The sequence below is a fragment of the Anopheles cruzii genome, chromosome 2 (assembly GCF_943734635.1).
Source record: "Anopheles cruzii chromosome 2, idAnoCruzAS_RS32_06, whole genome shotgun sequence".
In the NCBI taxonomy this organism is placed as follows: domain Eukaryota; kingdom Metazoa; phylum Arthropoda; class Insecta; order Diptera; family Culicidae; genus Anopheles; species Anopheles cruzii.
In genome coordinates, this window is record NC_069144.1 from 57,800,630 (window position 1) to 57,824,385 (window position 23,756).

Here is a 23,756-nt window from a genome sequence, read left to right on the forward strand (position 1 = left end):
AGTGAATCGAAAAGATCGCGATTCTTTCCAACAGCCACTGCCACTCGATCGGATCGCAAAGCACACTTGTTAGCCGATCATCATTCAAGTGGCCACAGCCATGCATTCGAACGCACAAGGGCAGCTAATGACCCCCTGGGGGTGGATGGTCGAAGACCACCGACGTTGAAACCTGAGCGAAACTGAATCTTTTACGAACCTTCCGTTCACGACGCTGATCTTGACCCTTTCAACCTCGCTCTCTCTCTCGTTGTTGACCTTAACCGGTTACGAAAACAATAACACACAATATTGCCACGCATTACGCTTTCATCGCTAATTTTTTATTTAACTGCACTCGGCTCGCGAATGAGTTCGTTCGCTTGGTGTGAAAATTTTGCACAAACTCGAGTCGCGATTGAGTCACGAACAAGGGGACATGAAAACAGTCCCCTTGGGGTGGTCTTTCTCGTAGGCGATGAGCTGGCACCCCCGGGGAATACCGTAGCGGATGGGATTGGACTGAATCGCGCGCCACATTTACTTTACATTTTTATCATTTTTCTATATTAGTTTGTTACTTTTTCCAGTAAACCGTGACTTCCTATTAAAAGAAATGCTGTCAAGAGCAATATTGAATCGCGAAACCGACTCAGACTCAGCATGTGACTCCTCTTGACGAATGCTAATCCGTCGAATTTCGATTTCGTTCTTATCGCACTTGCTGGCTGGCTTAGCTTCGGCCGGGCGCGGATTGAGTTTTTCTTCCATTGGCTGTTTCATAAACGTTCCGGCAATTGATTGACAGTGACAGACCGAACGGATCGGGACGATACGACTCTCAGACCGATCGAGATCGGGGTTTGCCTTCCGCCCGTCAGGCCTTCCGATAACGAATGTTTGATCAATCATTTTTGACACGTTCGAATGCGACTCGAATTGAGCGATCAGAAAATGGTCCGGAACCGCTTCGGAACAGTCGGCGGCGGAAGAAGTGTACACAATATTCATTAATAAACCCGAAAAGCAATCGACTCGCTGGCTGGCTGGCTGGCTGGCTGGCGCTGCCAATGATTGACACACCTTGACTCTTGATCGATAGCGTTTAGGAACCGTTTGAACCGTGGCGGTGTCGGCGGCGCACTTCAAGTGGAAAATGTACAATTTTCCATTAGACTGCCATACACACGCACACACGGGAGAAACCATCGGTGGTCCCGGTCCCGGTTCTGGCGAAAAAAAGGTTCTACGTTCCGGCGTCACACAAACGATGATTGCGGTGCCCTTTCGCTGGTACACCACCTCCACGACTGCAGATGTCGTGAAAACCCGTACGATGGCTACAAGCTACAGGTTCCAAGGATGCAGCCCAAGGTGGCCCAGCCCTCCTACTCGTAGCCATGAATTTTAAAGCGTCAACACCTTGGTGCGCCATGACACCTTCACCCGTCAGCTAAACCGGAGAGCCGGGGATCAACGAGGCCCGCTTGCAGGTGACAGGGTGTAGGATGACACACACATGACCATCCGGGGGCCCGGGGCCGATCATCTTCCGCGCCGGGGACCGGGTTTGTTTTACTGTCCTTTCCAGGTCCAGCACCGGCGAGCGAGACTCCCGTGGTACCGATTTGTGGAGTGCTGGAAATTGCTTCCCAGCGCCGGCAAGAAAAGCCGATGAATAATGTTATGCATAGGAAAGGTGAAGCTCCCTCCTGCCGGCGGAAAGAAGACGCCCGGAAGGTCTAATATCGTTTCGGGGAATTGCGGATGTCGCCGGCATCTTCGCCCCGAAGCTCCGTAGAAAGTGGTTGGCTCCTGCCCGGTGGAGCTGTGTCGGGTGATATGAGGAACTAGACACTGAAATATCAATTACTTTGTGTGTCTCCGTGTGTGTGTGGCAAACGATTCCGGGCGACAGAATGTAAGATGCCGGCTCGTTCCAATCTGTCATGTGCGATGATAGTTGGAGATGACAAACTGCTCCAAGATGGATGCTCCGTGGTGGCGGCGGCGGCGAGCACCTTCGGATCAGAAATGGGGCCACCCATTACAATGGGCGGTGGCGGTGACTTGCAGAGCGTGCTCGACTCCGGAACCGGATGCACACAATGGCCCCGTTGTAAACTCGCACGAAGAAAGTCCTCCGGGCCGGCTCCGGGCTCGTTAGGAACTCTGCGGACTGTGCGAAGATGTTGTTTGCTGGGGCGGATGGGGCTAGACGATTATGATTATCGATCGATTGGGGGATGGAGTTATGTGTGGACGCTATCGATGTGTCCTAACGATGCCCGATCTGCCGATCCGATTGACGAATTCGTCCACCGTGTGCAGCAGGATCCGAAAGAGGCCATTAGTGGCTTTCGATGGCACAATGGTCAGCAGTAGCAGCAGCACACGCAAACATTCTTTGTTGGGGCCAAGAAATGCGAAATGAAAGTCGAAGAATTTCCCCTGGATTGGAATTTCCCAAGTTCGCAGGTACGAGTTTCAAAAGGGCGCTCAAAGCACCGCCCGGCCCCAAAGTTAATTATGGACCGTAACCGGTGGTGGACGACGATCAAACGTAAACTGTGGCTGTGGTGACCTCTCTCTCAGATTATGTGCACTCCAGAAAACTCCAGTTTCCGGTTGAGTGTTCCGTCTACAGTTACCGTCTTTTGGGCGGCCACCGAGCGGCCGGCTCTCCTTTTTCGTAATTACAATTTTTGCTGCAACTCACTCTCGGCACTCGGCAACAGCGGTGCATCTCTCTTGCAGCGGTGCATTTCCGTTTGGCCTTGGGTTCGTCCACCCGCTCAGGTCGCGGTTAGCACGATGACGATGACAACGCCGTTACGGTTTGCGGGATGTAATGAGCTTTCGAAATTTGCTTTCGGTTTCGGTCGGTCCGCAAAGAAACTTCCGTCACCAAAAGTCCCGGTGCTCCTCCTGGACCTCGGCTGGTGGATGGTGCTCGTTGTCGTCGGTTATTTTTTGCTTAAGCACCATTCTGCTGCGGCTGCTACTTGAGCGCTGCTCGAGATCGTTAGCCGAGAAGGGCATCTCCCGGCATCTGCCGGCGCATCCAGCTCTCCTGCAAGAGGGTCTCGTTTGCGATTTTAATTAGGTTGAATGAAAATGGTTGCACCGGCGTTGAGTGAATCTTCCCGCTCCGGTTTTTGCCTTCTGCTCCTTTTGGTTTATAAGACTAATTTTTCCCACTGCAATTTTGTCGCATTAGGCACTCGGTGCACCGAACTATTTACGGTTCGAATGTGACCTTTTCAAACTTATTAATTAAACACCAGTGCCTTCCTTCGGGCCTTCGCCGGAAGCACACACCGATTCGTGGACAGCCACAAAGGAAGCAAAAGTATGGCCAGAATGCCTGATTTGCTGTCACCAAGACACTGCGATTTCAGCACTTCGCTACGCTGATTGGAACGAAAGAATGAAGGAATCGCATTGCATCGGAGAGTGCAACCCCCGGCCGGTGCATACCGGCGAGCTGAGTAGTAATGGTTCTTGGAAAAGCCTGATAAAATCGGTGCCCGGAGTCATCGCACCCGGGCAAAGGGCTCCGGTTTGGCCGGAGCGGAGCCCTTCCTGGAAGCCAGTTAATATTCAAATCACCGGCCAGAGCGAGTGCGAAGCAAAGTTCACATAACGAGATTACGTTCCCCGTGACCGGAAAACGATGTCCGCTGGCGTCAGCTTTTTTTCTGTCCCGATGCCTCGATGGTTCTTTAATGGAGACGCCTGGTTGGGGTCGTGCTGTAAAAACAGCAAAATCAACAAACCGATCGGCCACCACTCTCGGAGTTTTTCCATCATGTTGCTGGTGGTGGTGATTGGGCAGGGAAATCCCGTCGTCCAGCCGACCGACCGGCACCTGGCCGACCGGAGTGTGAAAAATGGTCGGCTGTCGGCCCGAGATAGATACCAGAATTTATGATAATTTAATCAATCATTGACTTGGACCTGCACGCCCTGTGGTCGGAACGGCGTGGAAATTGTTACTGCGCGGGATTACGCCTCGGTAGCGTCATCGACGGGGACGGCACCCAGCACCGGCACGGAGCGACGGTACGATGATGGACCGAGGCCAACTCTCGGGAGACGGTGGCTGATTGATGGATGGGTTCTTGAGAGTACATTAGAAAGTCAAGAGCCAACCATTGAGACCGTTTGACAATCTGTGGCTCTGGCATGTTCGGCTTCATTCGGTTCACGGTGCTCTAGAAGAGGGACCGGGAGTGAGAGCGAGCGATAGAGAGAGCGGGAGAGAGCGAGTTCAAGTGTTTGGTACTTCTGGCGAAATGTGTCTCAAATTTGGGCGGCTTGCAAGTTGCACTTCTTCGCGAGTTTTGCCACTGGCTTTATTTAAAGTGCTGCTTTGTTTCATTCTCCCGTCGATCGGCCTGGTGCCGCGGGATGCCGCTTTCGTCTCGGGGTCCAAAATTGTGTCCTTAAATTTGTGATTAATCACTTTAATTCTCGTCTCGTTCGGCGTTTTTTTTTCGCCGGCGTCCAAACTCGTTCAGCCATTCATAATTCATGCAAATTTTGCTTGTCCCAGGGAGGCCGGGAACTGGAGCGAACAGCAAAAATAATAGTTTAAGCGACAGAACTCATTGATATGCAAATGCACTACGAATGCAAACGAGTGCACTCTGCATTTTATCTTTGGCCGATCGCGAATTACGCAGTTTTTTTTTTGTGCAGTGCACCATCATCGGTGCAAAAATTCATCACAACTTCAAACACTGTCCGGTGTTCGGCTCCATCATAGAACGCGGCCGTGTGGACATGAAAAGTTACCCACGTTTTTGCTGCACAATTCCGCCGGTCACTTGTCTGCTGCATCGGTCTTTTTTTGCCGCCCCACATGATGATGGTTTTTCGATGAAAAACTGCACCCCCGAAGTGCATCCATCGTTCATCGAGCTGACCGGACCCGGCCCCGATTCGGCCCCCCGGGGCGGGGGGGGGGGATCCTCGGGAGGTGTGTTTATGATTTTGTGTAGCACCGCGGATGGTACATGGATGGCTGTCGACCTCCGACCCCCCCGGGGAGAGATTTGGTTGCATGGTTGGTGGTCATAAAATTCGCGCCACACCGTCAATAGCGATAAGCCCTTCCCCCGGGAGGGAGGGATGGTGGACCGGAAAATGGCTCCCGTTGGGTGCCGTGGTCGCCCGAAATAATGGGTTGCTACTGGTGCCGGTTGCCGGTTGTAATGAATGTTCTAACGAAACGTATGGTCTATGGTGCTGTGGGCCACACCGAAATGGGCAGGATGGATAGCAATGTGCCGCGTGTGTGTGTGTGTCTAGAAACCTATTGTTTCGCACCTGTTGATTGATGGGCTTCGCTGTCGGAGGACCAACTTTCGAATGCATTTGATGTACATTTTGCGTTTCCAGAGATACCACGCAAAACGCCGGTGCACTTTCGAAAGACAATGGCGAACACGGTTGGTCTGGCGTTGTTATTTATTGCCTTTCGCCCCCCACAACCTGATTCAGGTTGCATCCACAGAAATAAGCTTCGATGTCAAACTTTGATTTATGCCCACCCGTGAACACCTCCGATAATGCCCATTACATCACCATCCTGATTTTATTTGAAAAAAAAGGCCACAAAATCGTACAAAAACGTGACATAAATTTACACCTAATGAGCCTCGAGCGCACAAGAGCTTTCCAGCCGTCTAACAGCTAATCCTTCGATCCAGCTGTTTGTCACCGGTCGGGATCGGAACGGGATGATTGGATTACCCAACCGGAGCCGATAGCATCGGGAGCATACCATCTCAAGTCGATTACCGGCTTCCGATTATCGGGGGCTCATCTTTTTCCTTTACGGTGGGCCCCCGGTCCTGCTCCGGTGTCTTGTCGTTCGACGATGGATGGCATCGATGGCGGTTTTAATTCTGCCAACACGTTGGTGGTGGTCGTTAAAGGTCGGCCCCAAGCTAATCGCTGACGGAAATTATTTCACCGATTGCCGGATGGAGGCCACTGTGTTCGGTGTCGGGAAAAAGGCCAGGTCATAAATCGGCTTCAAAGTTTGAAGATACGTTCAGATACGTTTCCTTCCAATAGATAAGTTAGCTGAATGTATTTGCGCCTTTTGGGTATAATATTTTAAATACTAGCTGATCCCGGCGCGCGTTGCTACGCCTCATTTCATCCTCATTTCTCGATTATCCGACGTTTCAAAGGACTTCCTGGTGACGTATCCGATCAGCTTCCCTTTGCATTTCCCGTTACTTCTACTTTTCAGACGATCAGACTTCCCGGTCACGTATATATTCAGTTTCCCTTTCCGTCTCCCGTTACTCTCTTCCAAATGGAAGGGTTTCCCGGTGATGTATCCGATTAGCTTTCCTTCCCGCTTCCCGTTGGATACATGGCAAAACTCGCACCACCTAAATTTGACTTAATTGTTTGAACACTTTTCGAATTTTGCTGAAATTTACATAAACTTTGTATGGGAGCCACCATTTGGAAAGTGGGTTTCAAATATTCACCGGAACATTTCCCCTTCCCAAAAACTTCTACCTGCAGAATTTGGTTCGATTTGTTCGAAAACAACCCGAATTATGCTGAATTTTATGTTACGTTTGCATGGGAGCCCCTCTCCCGGGAGGTGTGAAATGTACTTTTTCTACTATATGATCCTAATTGAAATCTCTCTCTCTCTCTCTCTTTCTCGCTCTTTCTCTCTATCTCTGTTACTCTCTCCATCTGTCTCCCTCTATCCCTCTCTCGCACTCTCTCTCTCTCTCTCTCTCTCCCTTTCCCTCTCCCTCTCTCTCTCTCACTCTCTCTTTCTCCCTCTCTCTCTCTCTCTCTCTCTCTCTGTTCCACTCTCTCTTTCAACCTCTCTCTCTCTCTCTCACTCTCTCTTTCTCCCTCTCTCTCTCTCTCTCTCTCTCTCTCTCTCTCCCTGTAGCTCTCTCTCTTTCTCACCTTCTTTCAAAATTAAACGCAAACTACGCAGTTCCCCCCAACATCACACTACTTCAAGATGGATGGAATGAGGGGTGGTGATAGGTGGAAGAAGGAAGGAAAAAGCTTTTAAGTGAAACCAATCGATTTAGAGACCATCAAAACCTAAGAAACGATACCCATATTGCCCTAGGACGTATTTTAAGGATTGGGGTTGTATGGGGACCCCCCCTTCCCCTTGTCCTGCAAGGACCAAATTTTGTCACATGATTTCTCAGGTGACCAACAACTATTGTGCAAGTTTTGATGAAATTCGATTCATAACTTGTGGAGTAATTGATGTTTTTAACAGTTAGTTGTATGGGAGGGCAAAGAAAGAGGGGGGTGAGGGGTTTCTAACCATGATAACGACACTCCCCGGCCCCTAAAACCCCTTTATACCAAATTTCGAGTCAATCGGTCCAGTAGTTTCGGAGTTCACTTGAGACATACAGACACAACTTGATTTTTATATATACTAGGTCGATGCGTCGAGATTCGGAATTTGTTTGACACACAAAAATGTTTATAAAATTTGAATGCGATTTTCTACATTGTTCAAAGTATGTGCCATTGCTAGCTATACATTTCTCTTATCTCTCTGCTAAATCATGGATTCCCAGAGGAAAGAATTCTTCGACTTTTTAAGTAAACTAATTAGTCTTCCCATTTCGATTTCCTCGTAGAAAACGAAGAGCTGCTCAGCCAATACGTGTCCCATCGAGGAAAATGAATGGTATTCGGAAAGAACCAAGTCTGGCGAATAACGCGGGGAGGGATAGCAGCTTTCATCCAAGTGATTTGATAGTATCCTGAAACAGTTTTGTTTTTTTGGGCGCCTAGTGCTTGATTCCACGGGCCACCAGGCGCCCCCATCGAAACCCCCTAGAATTGCATTTTGGTCATTTTTCGATCAATGCATGGTTCAAATAGGACATTTGTTATCAGTAGCGATCGGAATTAACGTTTGCATCAGATTTTAGGAGCTTGTGAAACACCACAACTTTCTGTCCCACCAGAAAGTTCGTTTTTTGGAGTCCTTCAAGGCTTTTTTTTTAAGTTAAAATCGCCATTTTGAAATGTTTTAAACCACTTAAAGCACTGTGATCTTCCAAACACAAGTCCCGACAAGCATTTGGTGCGATTCCGAAGCAGTTTTCTTCAACAGGGGCAGAAAAATAATAATCCCCGCAAAACGTCATTTTCAGGCACAAATGTTGGCATGGTCTAACCCTTTCAAAGATGGGTTGCAAACCGAAACATTTTTTTCTTCGACCTGAAATCATTTACCGGATATCAACACAAGGTAATGATGAATGAACAACAAAACTGGGAAGTCCCAATCGGCAGATACAGCCATCTTTTTAAAATTCCGAATCTCGACGCATCGACCTAGTATAGATTACAAACATCATCGAGTGTGTAGTGACAAAATGCAGAACTATACAGGGTGCGTAATCACGACAGGACCTATTTAAATGTTAAATAACTCCGCCATTTTTCAATCGATTTTGACAAATGAATAAGATTTATTTGGTGTATAGAATGCCGTTTATTGATAATTCACTCAGAATACAATATCGATCAAATGACCGCCTCCATTGGACACACAAAAAACGACCCTTTTTTGGGCATTTTTCATTATAGAAGCTTTCAGTTCTTCAATGGTCTTCGGTTGCCTGGCATACTCCTTACTCTTCAAACAGCCGATTTGACTTGATCTGACAGATTTGTCAAAATCGACCGACAATATCTCTCATCATGATTACGCAGCCTGTAATGATCGCTGTAAATTGAATAATGAGCCCGTGTTTGACCGATCCGCGAAAACAAGCAGAGCATATTCATTTTCCCGTGAAGTCACACCGCGGATAGCCAGGCGGATGAGTAACACAAACTTCCGCTGACGGTCACATAATGCGCCCTCGTCTATCGCGCCTACGTGTAATTTTCTTCCGCCTGCCATTGTTGTCGCCCCCCCATTCCCATTCGCTTTGCCTCACTCATCCATACCTTATGGCCCATTGCGACGTTCTCTCTGTCTGCCTCTCTCTCTCTCTCTCTCTGCTGCTGCTGCTGGCGCAATGTGCAGTCCGGTGCAAGTGCAGTTTGCAGCGGCGAGCGAGCGTTAGCGAGCCAAGTGTCAAATGCACCCCATTCGCGCACACCGATTCTCAGTAGTACGGTATCGTTGTCTCGTTGCAGATCGCGGACGTCGCCACGGTGGAAACGACGGACAGTTCGAGCTACAAACGACTGATATGTAAGTACCACTACCCTCTCTACACCCTCTCTACAGAGGTAATCTTAGATCGGCGCGTGGATTGCTATTAGCTATTCTCGTCGATCAACCTAATCGAAGAGTGACACCGTTCGGCGGACACGGCAGTGCGTACGTCCGTGAACCGTGGCTTTGTGACCGTTTTTTTTTTGCTGCAACTAATTTCGCATCGGCTTCCGAACTGCGCGCCGCGTGCTGGGAATGAAAATTCAAATGGGTGCCCTTCGGGCGCTGCCACCTTCGAGAGATTATTTATTTATGCTTGAAGGCGCGCTCGGTTTGCTTGGGTGTGTGGGTTGGCCATCGATCAATGGTGGTATCGTAACACATCGCTCAATAAGTTCGCAGGATGACATATAGATGGCGAAACAAATACAGAATCCTTATGATTTTTAGACAGTACCAACCTTCAAACGATATCTGTCAAAGTTTCATGACATTCGGACTATTATTTACCAAGTTACAGTGTGAACAATTCAATCAACTTTTGTAAATTGAAAAAAATGGAAAAATCAGAATTTCGTGTGCTCATTAAGCATTGCTTTGTGATGGGAAAAAATACCGTGCAAACTAAACAGTGGCTTGACAAATGTTATTCGGACTCTGCTCCATCGAGGCAAATGGTTGAGAAGTGGTTTGGTGACTTTAAACGTGGTCGTACGAACACCGATGATGCTGAACGTTCCGGTCGCCCAAATTCGGCAGTTACTGAAGAAAACATACAAAAAGTCCACAAAATCGTCTTATCCGACCGCAAATTGAAATTGAAGGAGATTGCTGAGGCCGTAAAGATATCAGAAGGCAGTGTGTTTACCATTTTGCATGAACATTTGGGTATGCGGAAGCTTTGTTCGAAATGGGTGCCGCGTTTGCTAACACCGGACCAAAAACAACAACGAATCGATGATTCTGAGGCATGTTTGGCCCTATTTAACCGTGATAAAAAGGATTTCTTTCGTCGCTACGTCACAATGGATGAAACATGGATCTACCACTTCACTCCTGGGTCAAATCGGCAGTTGGCTGAGTGGACACCAGCCGGTGAAAGCCGCCCAAAGCGCCCAAAGACTCAAACTTCTGCTGGCAAGGTTATGGCCTCCGTATTCTGGGATAGTCATGGTATATTGTTCATAGACTATCTTGAGAAAGGTAAAACAATCAACAGCGAATATTACATGGCATTGTTGGAACGATTGAAGGCTGAAATCGACGCAAAACGACCGCACATGAAGAAGAAAAAAATTCTCTTTCATCAAGACAATGCACCGTGTCACAAGTCAATGAAAACGATGGTGAAAATGAATGAATTGCACTTCGAATTGTTGCCCCATCCACCATACTCGCCAGATTTGGCCCCCAGCGATTATTGGCTGTTCTCGGATCTCAAAAGGATGCTCCAGGGAAAGAGATTTGGATCGAATGAGGAGGTCATCGCCGAAACTGAGGCATATTTTGAAGGGAAAGATAAATCGTTCTACAAACATGGTATCGAAAAGTTAGAGAAGCGTTGGACTGACTGTATCGCCTTAAAAGGAGACTATGTTGATGAATAAATACAAATTATATCAAAATATTGTTGTTTTATAAGCTATCCTACGGACTTATTGAGCGATGTGTTACGGTGGTGCGTACGGGTTGCCAAGTATTCGTGACCGATGCGGTGCGGTGCAGTGCAAGTGCTCGCTGAGCGTTGAGTGTTTAGAGGGTTGTAATGAAGACGTGTTTCTGGTCGTGCCCTTTCCCTGTCCGATGATGAGGCCAATCATCGACAATCGAGTTGGTGTGCTGCTGGTGCGCTGTTTTACCTGTCCCCCGGGGCATTCACAGAATGTATTTAAATCTGATTGAGTACTAAAATAGGCGGAAAATAGTAACAGAATCAATCAATCGCTACTTCAGGCGTTGCCCGCCAAAAGACGCAAATTTTAGCATCGAACGCGCCTCTAATGATGTCCTCAGGGTATGGCTGGCACGGGATAATGTCCTAAAATTCCGTGCCGGAGACCGTTCGGGCGCGGTTGTTCTCTTGTTTTCGCCCATTTTACGATGCCCAGGAACCTCCTGGAGCGGCGAAGCATGCGCACGATCGGCAAGTTGGACTCGCGGGCGGTAACTTAAAAACTCTCCACAAACAATGCAACCCTGAAAGTGTGTGTCCGTGACGTGATTGAATCGATCATTTTTCGCTGACGGCGGCCAGCGTGACGGCGGAACGGATTGTGCAATCGTGCGGCGAATGCTGATCGGTTTGTTTGTTGGACAGAACACGGAGAGCAGACCCGTCTGCCGGGCGGCCGGCCGACCTTTACGCAAAACAGGGGCGCGTTCAGCAGGAAAATCCTTTAATTAACGCTAATGAATTCTCAAGAACTTTAGAAGGGCCGTCCGGCCGTCTGCCCGTCCCCGGTAACTAGGCACCGCGCGCGGGGAGCGAACAAACAAATTGCTTTTTAATGTTTTCTTTTTGGAGGGTCCTAGTTTTTGTGCCACGACGACCGCGCCCCGGTTTGTCGTGGGCTGATGGAAATGTGACAGAGGTCGCTTAATGTTGTTGAAACAATTGCCCAAAAATGGAAAGGCTTTCGGATTCGGGGGTCGGTCCGGTTCGACGAATGCTCCGGTCAAACAGTGCCCATGGCCCGGGGTAGAAGCGTAGCGAATCTTGAAGCGGAATCTCTGAATACATCACGGCGTCTCTCGTTACGCACTTGGCCTCCATTCATTCGCTGGACTATCGCTTCGGTTTTGCGTGGTACCGTGCGACTGAATGCACCCGCTTTGACTGGAGTACGGCTGCATCATTAATTCGTTAAGCTGTTGGGTAATTATTTTAATTAGATGCCCGACCGTAACGCCGACGATACGGATCTGCTGCAACGTGCAACGGCCTTCCGGGCGATCGATAGTGCCCGAACGATCAGAAGAAACGAAACGAACGATTTAGGTCTAAACGAACTGCTGGAGAACTTGCCGGGAAGTGTAGGAAATTGTAGGAGAGCAGCCATTGAATTGCCATGTTTTATTTTCACCCATTCAAGTGTAATGCTTTTTAAGTCACTTGGTTTTTTATGAGCTGCTGGAGGTTTAACGACCATAACTAAACGTTAAGAAGCAGCTCCTGGGCGTCCTGGACAGCATTCAAATCGCTCCAATCCGTAAATGGGTGAGCTCTGCCGGACGGGCCACGGGCGAAGGCCGCCACTAGTTGCTGGCAAAAGGACACGGCGTAAACACTCGTCCCGGGACACCGCATCGTTACGAAAGGATAATTATCTTGGTTCGTGCGGACGTCAGGACCGTCCTCCGGCTTGGTGCTTTTGTGCGTGGTCGGGTCGGGTCGCTGCTGCCCGAAGTCTCTGTGGGACGGTCGACCGGAAGTGATCCAATCCAGTGGTGCGTTCGATACTTTGATTGCCACTTTACGAAAGCATTTAATTGAGTTTGTTGCCGGGTTGCCGGCCAGCCGACCGGTGCCAGCAGCGGTGACTCAACGCACACTCTAACTAATCTCCTAGGCAACCGAGGACCTTTTGGCTGCGATTGTTGTCTTGTTTTCGCCCATTTTACGATTCCGCGCCAGGGAACCTCCTGGAGCGGCGAAGCATGCGCACGATCGGCAAGTCGGACACGCGGGCAGTAACTTAAAAACTCTCCACAAACAATCCAACCCTGAAAGTGTGTGTCCGTGACGTGATTGAATCGATCATTTTTCGCTGACGGCGTGACGACGGAACGGATTGTGCAATCGTGCGGCGAATGCTGATCGGTTTGTTTGTTGGACAGAACACAGAGAGCAGACCCGTCTGCCGGGCGGCCGGCCGACCTTTACGCAAAACAGGGGCGCGTTCAGCAGGAAAATCCTTTAATTAACGCTAATGAATTCTCAAGAACTTTAGAAGGGCCGTCGTCCGCCCGTCCTCCGGTAACTAGGCACCGCGCGGGGAGCGAACAAACAAATTGCTTTTTAATGTTTTCTTTTTGGAGGGTCCTAGTTTTTGTGCCACGACGACCGCACCCCGGTTTGTCGTGGGCTGATGGAAATGTGACAGAGGTCGCTTAATGTTGTTGAAACAATTGCCCAAAAATGAAAAGGCTTTCGGATTCGGGGGTCGGTCCGGTTCGACGAATGCTCCGGTCAAACAGTGCCCATGGCCCGGGGTAGAAGCGTAGCGAATCTTGAAGCGGAATCTCTGAATACATCACGGCGTCTCTCGTTACGCACTTGGCCTCCATTCATTCGCTGGACTATCGCTTCGGTTTTGCGTGGTACCGTGCGACTGAATGCACCCGCTTTGACTGGAGTACGGCTGCATCATTAATTCGTTAAGCTGTTGGGTAATTATTTTAATTAGATGCCCGACCGTAACGCCGTCGATACGGATCTGCTGCAACGTGCAACGGCCTTCCGGGCGATCGATAGTGCCCGAACGATCAGAAGAAACGAAACGAACGATTTAGATCTAAACGAACTGCTGGAGAACTTGCCGGGAATTGTAGGAAATTGTAGGACAGCAGCCATTGAATTGCCATGTTTTATTTTCACCCATTCAAGTGTAATGCTTTTTAAGTCACTTGGTTTTTTATGAACTGCTGGAGGTTTAACGGCCATAACTAAACGTTAAGAAGCGCAGCTCCTGGGCGTCCTGGACAGCATTCAAATCGCTCCAATCCGTAAATGGGAGAGCTCTGCCGGACGGGCCACGGGCGAAGGCCGCCACTAGTTGCTGGCAAAAGGACGCGGCGTAAACACTCGTCCCGGGACACCGCATCGTTACGAAAGGATAATTATCTTGGTTCGTGCGGACGTCAGGACCGTCCTCCGGTGCCGGTGCTTTTGTGCGTGGTCGGGTCGGGCCGCTGCTGCCCGAAGTCTCTGTGGGACGGTCGACCGGAAGTGATCCAATCCAGTGGTGCGTTCGATACTTTGATTGCCACTTTACGAAAGCATTTAATTGAGTTTGTTGCCGGGTTGCCGGCCAGCCGGCCGGTGCCAGCGGTGACTCAACGCACACTCTAACTAATCTCCTAGGCACAAACCTCCCGCCACGCCTGGGAATGACTCCCGAGCCACCCGGCCAGGCATTTACATTGGCCATTGGCATTGGATGGAGAAAGTGCATCCGGCAAAGGCTGACCACGAGGCTGCAATCATTGCTGCGCCCCATGCATTCGGCGGTCGGCCAGAGCGCGTAACGAGCCTCAAAACGCTTCCGACCGGGTCCGACGATGTCGACGCGGCTCGACATCATTTGTCATGCGGGCAGATTGGACTCCGGGTCGGGTGCTCCTCGTTTGCGGGGACGGATAATCACATTTGTGGAATGGATTTTTTTTGCTTCTTCTTTCTATCTGTTTATTCGTGATGTTGGTCGGAAAAATCGTTTTCATTCCAGCTTCGCAAGCATTTTGTAAGCGTAAGCGGTCACACATTCAAGTGTCACTCACGGTCGGTCGGAATTTAATGGAATTTCATAACGCCATATTCAACAGGCTTCTGGCTTGTAAATTTTTCCGAATTATTCTAAAAGTTTAACGACACATTTCCAACGGATGGTTGACCCTTTTTTGGCGGGGACATTCGATGACCAAATAAAACACTCGGTGACACAACCAACTTCGCGCCGGTTCGCCGGTTGGATGTGCGCCAAATGTGTGCATAAATCGTTCCATTAGCCCACAGGAGACCTTCGGGCCCACCCCGTCTCTCTCCCTTTCAGCACGGTACTTAGGGCGGACGGCCATTAAGGACGCGGAGCGAAAATAGCGCACGGGACGCTGGGTCGCCAAACTGTGTCGCGCTTTCGTCACGCGGCCGACCGTCAACACCGACACCGCAATTAATCATTGATGCGGTTGAACGGAGAAATAAATATTGTACAGCGCGCGCGTTTGGCTTCTTGGCGGCCGGCCCCAGGCCGTGCGAAGAAGGCGATCGTAGTTCGAATGTGTTGTCCAAGCTGTGTTTGTGCTGTGTAACCGATTGCCGGGTGGTTCTGGTAGTCGGAAATCGGAGACTGCAAGAAAGTGTTATTTTTTTCCGATTCACAAAGCGCCAAAGCGGATCGATCGGATACACATCAAACACCGGGCCCCGGGGGCACATTTTTATCGAAAGTCAATCGAAACTGCACGATCGATTGGCCGGCTCGGTATTTGCTTTTCCGATGGCAAATGAATGGCAACCCACTTCTCGGTCCCGGCTCGCCTCGCACTTTCAACTACCCTTTTGGCGCGGCTACGGAACACGACGTTCTCGACACGACAAGTCAAACAAGAGTGCGCCTCGGCCAAGGCACAAAAAGGCGCCAAAATACGGGCATTTGGGTGAGATGGTCCAAAATGGCCACGGCCAGAAAACAAACGGAAACGAAAAGAAGCTCGCCGGACAGTATTGGATCGTCGCCTCGCGCCATATTGGGACAATGAAGCCAACAATCACCCGGCAATGATGATGGTTTGTTTTGGGACACCGGGCCCATCGCGCGCCGCGCTAAACAGCCAGCAAAGTCACGCGATAACGCGACAACTTCCTAACTATCTAATGCCTATTCGATTGGGTGGCTCCGCTGTTAGTTCGGACGGGGGGGACCCGCACTTTAGGCCTAGCCATCACATTCTTTCCACCGCTTATCTCGGTGACAAATATTGACGTAGGGAAAATGGAAAAACAAGTGGTGCTCTGTCCGCCACAACCAACTACCCGACGGTTCTACGCACCACAGTTTCGGTTACTGCTGTGGTTGGTGGTGGTTGGTTGTTGATGAGTGAATCGACCTTCAATTCTAGTTCCGGTGCCAGTGTGTCCACTTTAACGGTGCATCAGACTTTTAAGAACAATAGCATTTGTGATCACGTGTTGGGCGCAATGGAGACGCCTGGTACTTCAGCAATCATTATGTTTTCCTGCGCGCATTCCATTCTTTTCCGTGCCATATGGCCCGATTGGGAAATGGCGGACCTTCAACACTAACATTTAATCCCCAATCAATGTCGATGTTTGCGCTTTAGCTCCCTAATGCTCCTAACGCGCGTTACAGATTGCGACACAAAAGTAGTGTAGTGTCACGTTGGTTGAGTGTAAGCGTAAATATTTGCATACTATTCTCCCCCGAAAACCCGGTTCGAATTCCGGTGAATCCTTCGCTCGCTGCGTCCATCGATCCGCGTCCGGCTCGCAAATAACCTGTATTAAGTGATTAATGTTATGTTTTTCCACTTCAATTAAATCGGATCCGACGCCGGGCCCGGCGCCGGACCTTGCGCCGGACCGGATGCCGGCGCAGCATCCGTAGTGGTGGTGGTGGGGTGTGTGATGTCTCTATCAGCAGCAGCACGCGGGTCCGCCGGGTCCGATAGCGTTCGCCAGGGAGTTTTATGCTTCATTCGATAGCCCCCCGGGCAAGGCCGATCCTTCCAAGGATCGCCACGCAGCTTCCGATGGTCCCTCGTGGTTTAACGTGAAAGACGCCCGCTCCTGCCTGCCCCTGTGTGTGTGTTTATTTTAGCTACTTTTGGTGCCACCGTTACAACGGCGCAGGACGGCACGGACGGCCATTGCCTCTGCCTGGTAGCTTGGGTCCAAGGATGATTCAAAATAAATGTTAAACTAATTAATTGGTTCACCCCGGGCGAATCAGGATCCCAACGTAGCCGGCCGGCCGTTGCCTTGCGTAGGCGATGATGAAGTGGCCACTGAAACCGGGCAGTCGGGCAGACGCGGACGGGACAGGATTAAATTAGCTGTATCATCCGACGGGAAAGGCAACGGAAACGAAACACCCCAAAAGCTCACGTACAACGACGACGACGGACGGACGGACCGAACGAATGTTTGGATTTCCAGTCGACGGGGACGGTGTCCTTCGAGGGGTTTTTTTTTGGGGCCCGTTTGATTCCTGTCGGAAGCCATCTGCTTCGGCGAATCCGTTTGTCGATCGTCGATTCACAGGAGCGCCCCCTGTGTCCTCCTGCCAGCTTAGTGAAGTTATTAAATTTTACGAAACGGCGAGTCCACCGGCCACCACCAGCTTTGATGAATGTGATGGTGTTTTTGAGTTCCGGAGTTCGGTCGCCGTTTGGGTGGCAGCCATTTTCGATGCCCTCGCGGCGCACGCCACATCCGTGCGCCAATCGGTTCCCGAAATAGAAACCATCGTCGTTGGGCCTCCAAGGGCCGGGCCGGGTGTTGGCCGACGGACTTTGGCAATTAAAAAGTTTTGCCCCCGGGGGATCCCGGGGCCGCCATTTACTCCGCAGAAGCCCCGCGCACTAGACAGAAGCCCCGGAACGACTATCGAATGCTAGCTAGAGCACCGGCGTACAGCTATTGCGGGTCTCAATTCTGGCAAAAGTAGCTGCTTCCGTAGGCCGGGTTGCTGTTTTGTGACTTTTAAATTTAATTCTTCTACGTTGAAGGTCATATTTCTTAATTCCAATACCCGATACCGTAGGTGATACCGCGCTTCGACCTCGGATAATTACGGTGGCCCCCAAGAACACAAAACATCAACATTTAGCACTGTTCGATGGAGGCGCATAGTGCTTTTCTAGTTTTCCCTTCGTCTTTTCCGCTCGTCGCTTCGGTTTGCCGCTCACCGCCAAAAAGTTTAATGCAAAGCGTCTTTGCTCGTTCGTTATCGGATTCAAGATTATCTCCGGGTGGGTCAACACTCGGGGCCGTTACGGTCTTGGGGCGAGACGAAGTGCATAAAGTTTGGTCCCGGGGAGCACGAGAATGCTTTCGCAAAGTACATCAAACAACCATTTCGTGGCGCAACCGCCACTAATTGGCGCTGATCGGAATTTATCGCCGAGCGTCTCGAAGTGATTGAGCGATCGGTGTTTTTAGTTGCCGTTGGCCCAAAGCGAACCGTTGGAAAATCGTTCGACCAACCGCCAGCCAGCAGGTCCTTGGGGCCTAGCTGAATCTCTACCATCCGTCCGTCCGTCCGTCGTTGTTGATGTTTATTTACCGATGTACCGATCCACAGAGAGAGTGTTTTCGAAGGCCCCGTTTGTTGGCCCAACGGTACACACCGATAATCCAAGAAGCGGAAACAAAAGCACTTTAGAATGGTAACTCCCCGCGGGTGACCTGACCTACGGCAACCCGTCACACCCGTTGCCAGCGTGTGACAGAAACACCGAACCGTTCGTATACGGTGCGTGGTGGTCATGGCCGTGATCGGTTGACTGTTGTCGGCTGTGCCATGGTCATGAAAATAAACGTCTCCTGGGTGTGTAAATCTGGTCCCACGATCCGTCGTCCACCACGCCGGGCTACACGGAACTCAACAGGTTCCGAAAACTCTTTCTCTTTACATAAGGCTCCCCCCCCCGGCCGGACGGCCGGCGGGTTTCGTAATCCGTTCCGGTGTACCGAACCGCTTACCAATTTCTAGGAGACGACGCTCAGCGTAAACGGAATGGAACGGGAAAAAATCGGCCCAAACTTTGGGGCTTCTTTTGGGGCCTTCTCGGGGACTTACTGCTAAATGATTAATTCCACCCGGTCCGAGTTGGTCGCCCGTCGAGGCTTGTAAGTGAAAATTACCGAGAAGGCCTTCGGATGCGGCTCTGGCGCCATTGCATTGTGCGTAGCTCTTCTTTGGGGAAGCTTTTCATTTGTGGGTTTTAGGGTAAGCCGTAAAGAGATTGTGCGTGCCATTGTGCGTGCCAGAATGTGGACGCTTTGGACTTCAATTACTGCGTAATGTTCCGGTGGTTCCTGTTCCGACGGACACCGAGGGCTGCAGTAGGAATTATCTAAAATACGCCGAAAATGGTGCGCCAGCATCGTTCGGACATCCCTGACTCAGGTTCCGGGCCTGGCGTGCTGCACTCTACGGCCCCGTCAAAGTGTTTTCCATCCCCTGGATTTCCGTCGCCGTTTCCATAAATTTTAGATTGCGACGTATCGCCATTCATCAAGACAAGCCACCGACTGGCTGGAGGTGGTGCTGCCCTCCCAACTAAAACCACCTGCTGGAGGTTTAATGAACCATCAGACCCCGCCGCTCCGGGTTTCCAGGATGCGCAAGGGCCCGTGTGCGTAGTGGGCCATACATCACCATCATCATCATCATCGCTCCTTTCGCTGGGTCCGAAAAGGATTTATTTTCTTTTTATTTCTATTAAGCGCACACACACACCCAGAAACCCGTTTAGAGGATAACGCGGTCCACAAGGGCGCACTAGCTTTCGAGAGGGATGAAGCTCGTTTTGCTCGGCGCCACGAAAATGGAGCCCAAAAAGGAGTGCCTGGAATGCTCCGGACTCCTCCGGGCGGAAAAGGACACCGGCTCCCCGGGCACACCCGAATGTGATGGCTTAATGAGGAGACCGGTTCCGAGCGATGCTGTTTTGGCCAGTCGGCCGGCCGTCGGTCGGTTGCTCTCGTGTGGTGAAGTACGATCAAAGGATAAAGGAGCTTGGGACAACCCCCCCGCCGACCGGGGCACGATGGACGATCCCAATGATGGAGGCCTCCCCTCGGGCGGTGGAATTCATTTGTGCATTCCGTAGGATCCCAGGTTCCCTGTGTCGTGCCGTCGTTGTGGTCCGGACCCGGGGAGCGTCCGAAGGATGAAGATTTTTCAGCCAACGGGTGGCATCTGAATGTTAGACGCTACACGGCCGCATCGGACCCGGGCGAGAGCTTTATTAAATGCGTGTAACCTCCAGGGCGGGGTCCTGGGGAACGCGTTTTACTCATTTCGAAATAGTTTCTGTCCCCGGTGAAGCGATATTGGACGTTTCACATATTTTGTTATTCCTTCCACTTCCTTTGTTACATTTGTTCCGATTTTTGCGTAGGACACCTTTCAATGATTCGAGAACTTCACTCGAGTGCGAGTGCGAGTGCTCGTTGCTGCCGGACACTCGCCGGTAAAGGCCGGTCCCAAATTAGTGCTACTCCACGCTACTCGGCGACTCGGCCAGGAGCACCGCAATTAGCCGCGGCGTACAATTATCAACCGCTTGTCTACCATTATTAGCTGACCTTATTAATTCAAATGGCCTCCGCACACGACCGAAAACTCCACTTAATGGCGCTACTGCTGCTGCCACTACATAGATGCCACTGGTACGGCTGCGGAGATAATCGACGGTCCCGGGGATCGTTTCGCTTTGGGAGCTTCAACGGCGGGTGCCATCGAAAGGCGATAGTGGCTAGTTGGTTCCGGATGTCCCGTTGTTTTCCCGTTGTTCGCCCGACCAGACCCGACCCGGCCCGAGACGCATAATTAGATGATAATTTGATTCAAACGCTGCCCTCTCGGCATCATAAGCATGCACAAGCGAGTCCGCGACCGTCCGCAGGCTGCCGGAAACGGTTGCCGGACTTCTTTTGTGTTGCCTCCGGAGGGCCACTCGGGCAAGCCCTTATCTCAGGGTTGTGGCCCAACGCCACCGGGATTCGGCCCGGGTGGAACCGCATAGAAGCATAAACCCAGTTATCGCTTATCGTAAAACACGGCTCCGGTGGCTTCGCTTCCGGTTCCCGCTCAACGATTGGTCAACGAACGAATCGAAACAATCTTGAGACCGGCAATTAATTGGGAAACCGATCGTATCGTCCCCACCGGGGCACGGTTCGATCCTCGGTTTCGCTTCGCATTCATCGTTACACCCTGAAAAGGGGTCTCGAAAGTAACGCGAACGCCGGTCATAAATTCCGCTTCGTTCGAACCGGAACGGAACCACCAACCGGGGGGGTTGGTTTTATAGTATACGGGTTTTGCGTTTCCGTTCCGTGACGGTCTGCCTCCAGTTTCGTTGCTCTAGCCATTTCCGTTTCGGCCACCCGTCGAGGATCGAATCGCCGTTATGGATAAGTAAATAAATCGTTGCACCGTTTGAGTTTCGGCCACACTTCGGTTTCACTGGCTGCCCGACTCCTTCCGGTGACTTCCTGCGAGTGGACGAATGAAAAGAATTCATTCCAAGCATGGAACAGCGAACTGATGGGTTAACTGTAAATTCGTCTCTTTGTTCCCGAAGTGCCAGAATTGTTTGCTCACTCCGCCACTCCGAAAAGCTACCCGAAGGCTAATGAAATCAATGGAGCATCAGGAGCGTCCAGTTTGGCAGCTCTGGACTGGTAATTGGATTCTTCGTAAAGCACACGGCGGCGGCGGCGGCGACAGATTGTGCGTTCTGGGCCTGTGCCCGATTTGCCCGAGATTATTGTGGACGCTGTCCGGGAAAGTTGCCCCCGGGGCGTCTGGAGCTAATCCTGTTTCAATTAAAACGAGTCCAGTTGAGTCGAAATTTGGCTGCCGGGACACGCGGGCGCCTGGGCGGTTCGCTGATAACCGGGGCACCTCGTTTGGATAATGCGATTTTCCGGCACACCGAAAAACTTTTTTCCGTCTCCCCCAAACTTCAACTTTGCAGGAAGAGTTGCACGGGGCCGCCAAAATCGGCCAAATCGAGATGCCAAATGAGCCGATGAGGGGAAGCTCTTGCTGGGAAGGAGGACTTTGCTAAAGATTATGCCATTTCGTAACTGTCAAGAAGCCGTTTTGCTGACCGGCCACGGGGACGGCGTGCGGAGTGCATGATGCAATCGCCCGCAGGTGAACGGAAGAAGTTCGCTGCTCGTGCGCAGAATCCGGCATCAGAGTGGTGCAGCAATGAAATTAGATTAAGTGAGTTTCTTGCCCGGTCGCACCGTACTAACTTGGTTAACACGCCGGCCGGCGACGGTGCAGCAGCAACAAGGTCTGCAGCTTTCAGGACCATGCGTGTCCGTGTTTCGAAGCACCATTTCCGGTGAAGTTTCGGCGCCAAGCTTCGGAACCCCGAGCGGGGCTTTAAGTGGCAACGGGCCGACTTTGCGGAGACGGAACAATTGTTTTCAACCACTACAGCGACTTCATTTTAAACACCCTCGTGTGCTGCTTCAATGCCGTGAGTGTTGGCTCGTCCCGAAGTTGGCCCCGAAAGTGTAAAGTTTTCCACATGCCTACTCGCCTGTGAATCAAAGACCACTTCCGCCTGCGAGGGCGAGACTATTCTTGTGATGGTGAGGCATTTTTGAGGCGATTTTATATTTGCTGCAACGACTGGTTGTAATCGCATAATTGACTGACGTAGATTGTTTCCGGAACCGGAAACGCATTTCGCAGGGCGCTGTGGAACTCCACGCTTCTAATCATCATCGCCATCACCCACTGTTAATTGTGATTTCAATTTCGTTCGATGATTATTTAATTATTTAGCACCAAAACAAATTAGCGCCACGTTACCGGGTACCGGCCCGGCCTGCAGTTGCAAAATGCAGACTTCCTGGACCCAGTTGCAACCAAGGCTGGAGTCCGGAAATGACACTGTGCGAGCGAATAATTATCCACCGCACCGAACGCCGATGTTGGCAAGTTGATGGAGAGGTGCTGTGTGGCAGCTCCAACCAGGGTAATAGCATTACCATTAATGTCGGCATAACAACGGTGCGTTCAATGAAAATTTAATTCTCGATACTCCGATGGCGCCCGTACGAACGAGGACCCGCGGGACCAGAAGCTATTTAATGAGATTTTCCTACGATTTCATTCCATTCCGGAAATGGATGGTGGATACAGTCGTCGTCGTTTCGCTTTTTTTTCTTTTTCTGTGCATTCCATTCCAAGCTGTAGAGTTCCTTTTTTTGCTCGAGCTCTCTCTGTCTAACTCTGGGATCCGGGAACCGGGAACCATGTGAACATTCCACGCACCACACAATGCGATGCAAACGGACGAACCACGTTGCGACGTCGCCATGGTGACGGCGGTACAGCTGTCTCCCCGGGACCGTGGGTTGCTTTGACTGTCGGCTTGACGGTCGGCGTTGCCTTGGGATTCGATATTCATTCCATGGCGAGCGCGCTGAAGGCTTCGTGCTTTAAACAATGTGCTCAGCAACGCACCAAAGTAGGCATTCCGACAAGTTGCAACCATTCCGCAACCGCTCGGGCTGCATTTAAGGTCTTCTGCAGTGAAAAATCACATTCAACTTTGCAGTAAGCCAAAATTTATGCAACAAGTTCTTCGGTTCCGCTCCTGTCTCAACGATTGACTGTAAAAGGTGTCCTCCGATCGGCCTATTGAGTTGCGCGAATGGCCACAAATCACATTTGGCCTAGAATAGTCTCTCCACAAATCACCACCGCCGCACCACGATAATCCAGGACAACTAATTCCCGTTCGGTTTCGGTCACACCGCTCGGTACTCTAATTTAGTACGCGCCAAAACACCCTTTTAAAGCCTGTTGTTTTGTTTGTTTCCTGCGCTTTCGATGGGTAAATGCATGCAAACAAAAGCAAGCATACTGGAAACGTAATTTACACACACATGTGCACGTTGCCCGAGCGAGTTGCCATTTCCGGTGCGAATCCGACGGTCCACTTCCGACGGCAGGGAATTAATTAAAAATTAAGTACTCTCGTGGGGCGTGGGCCGATGCATCCAACGGCGGTGACCAACGAATCATGCACTGCACTCCGGGCTAGGGTCGTAAATTTCCTTTCCCTCTAACTG

The 23,756-nt window shown here is 50.7% G+C and overlaps 1 protein-coding gene across 1 annotated transcript in view; it reads left to right on the plus strand.

Moving 5' to 3' along the window:
* The window catches only part of LOC128267079 (uncharacterized), a 76,242-nt gene that overhangs the window by 41,247 nt on the left and 11,239 nt on the right, over positions 1-23,756 (plus strand). The window contains exon 3 of the mRNA XM_053003869.1: positions 9,160-9,217. Coding sequence (XP_052859829.1) covers positions 9,160-9,217 — 58 coding nt within the window. The remainder of the gene's footprint in view (positions 1-9,159; positions 9,218-23,756) is intronic.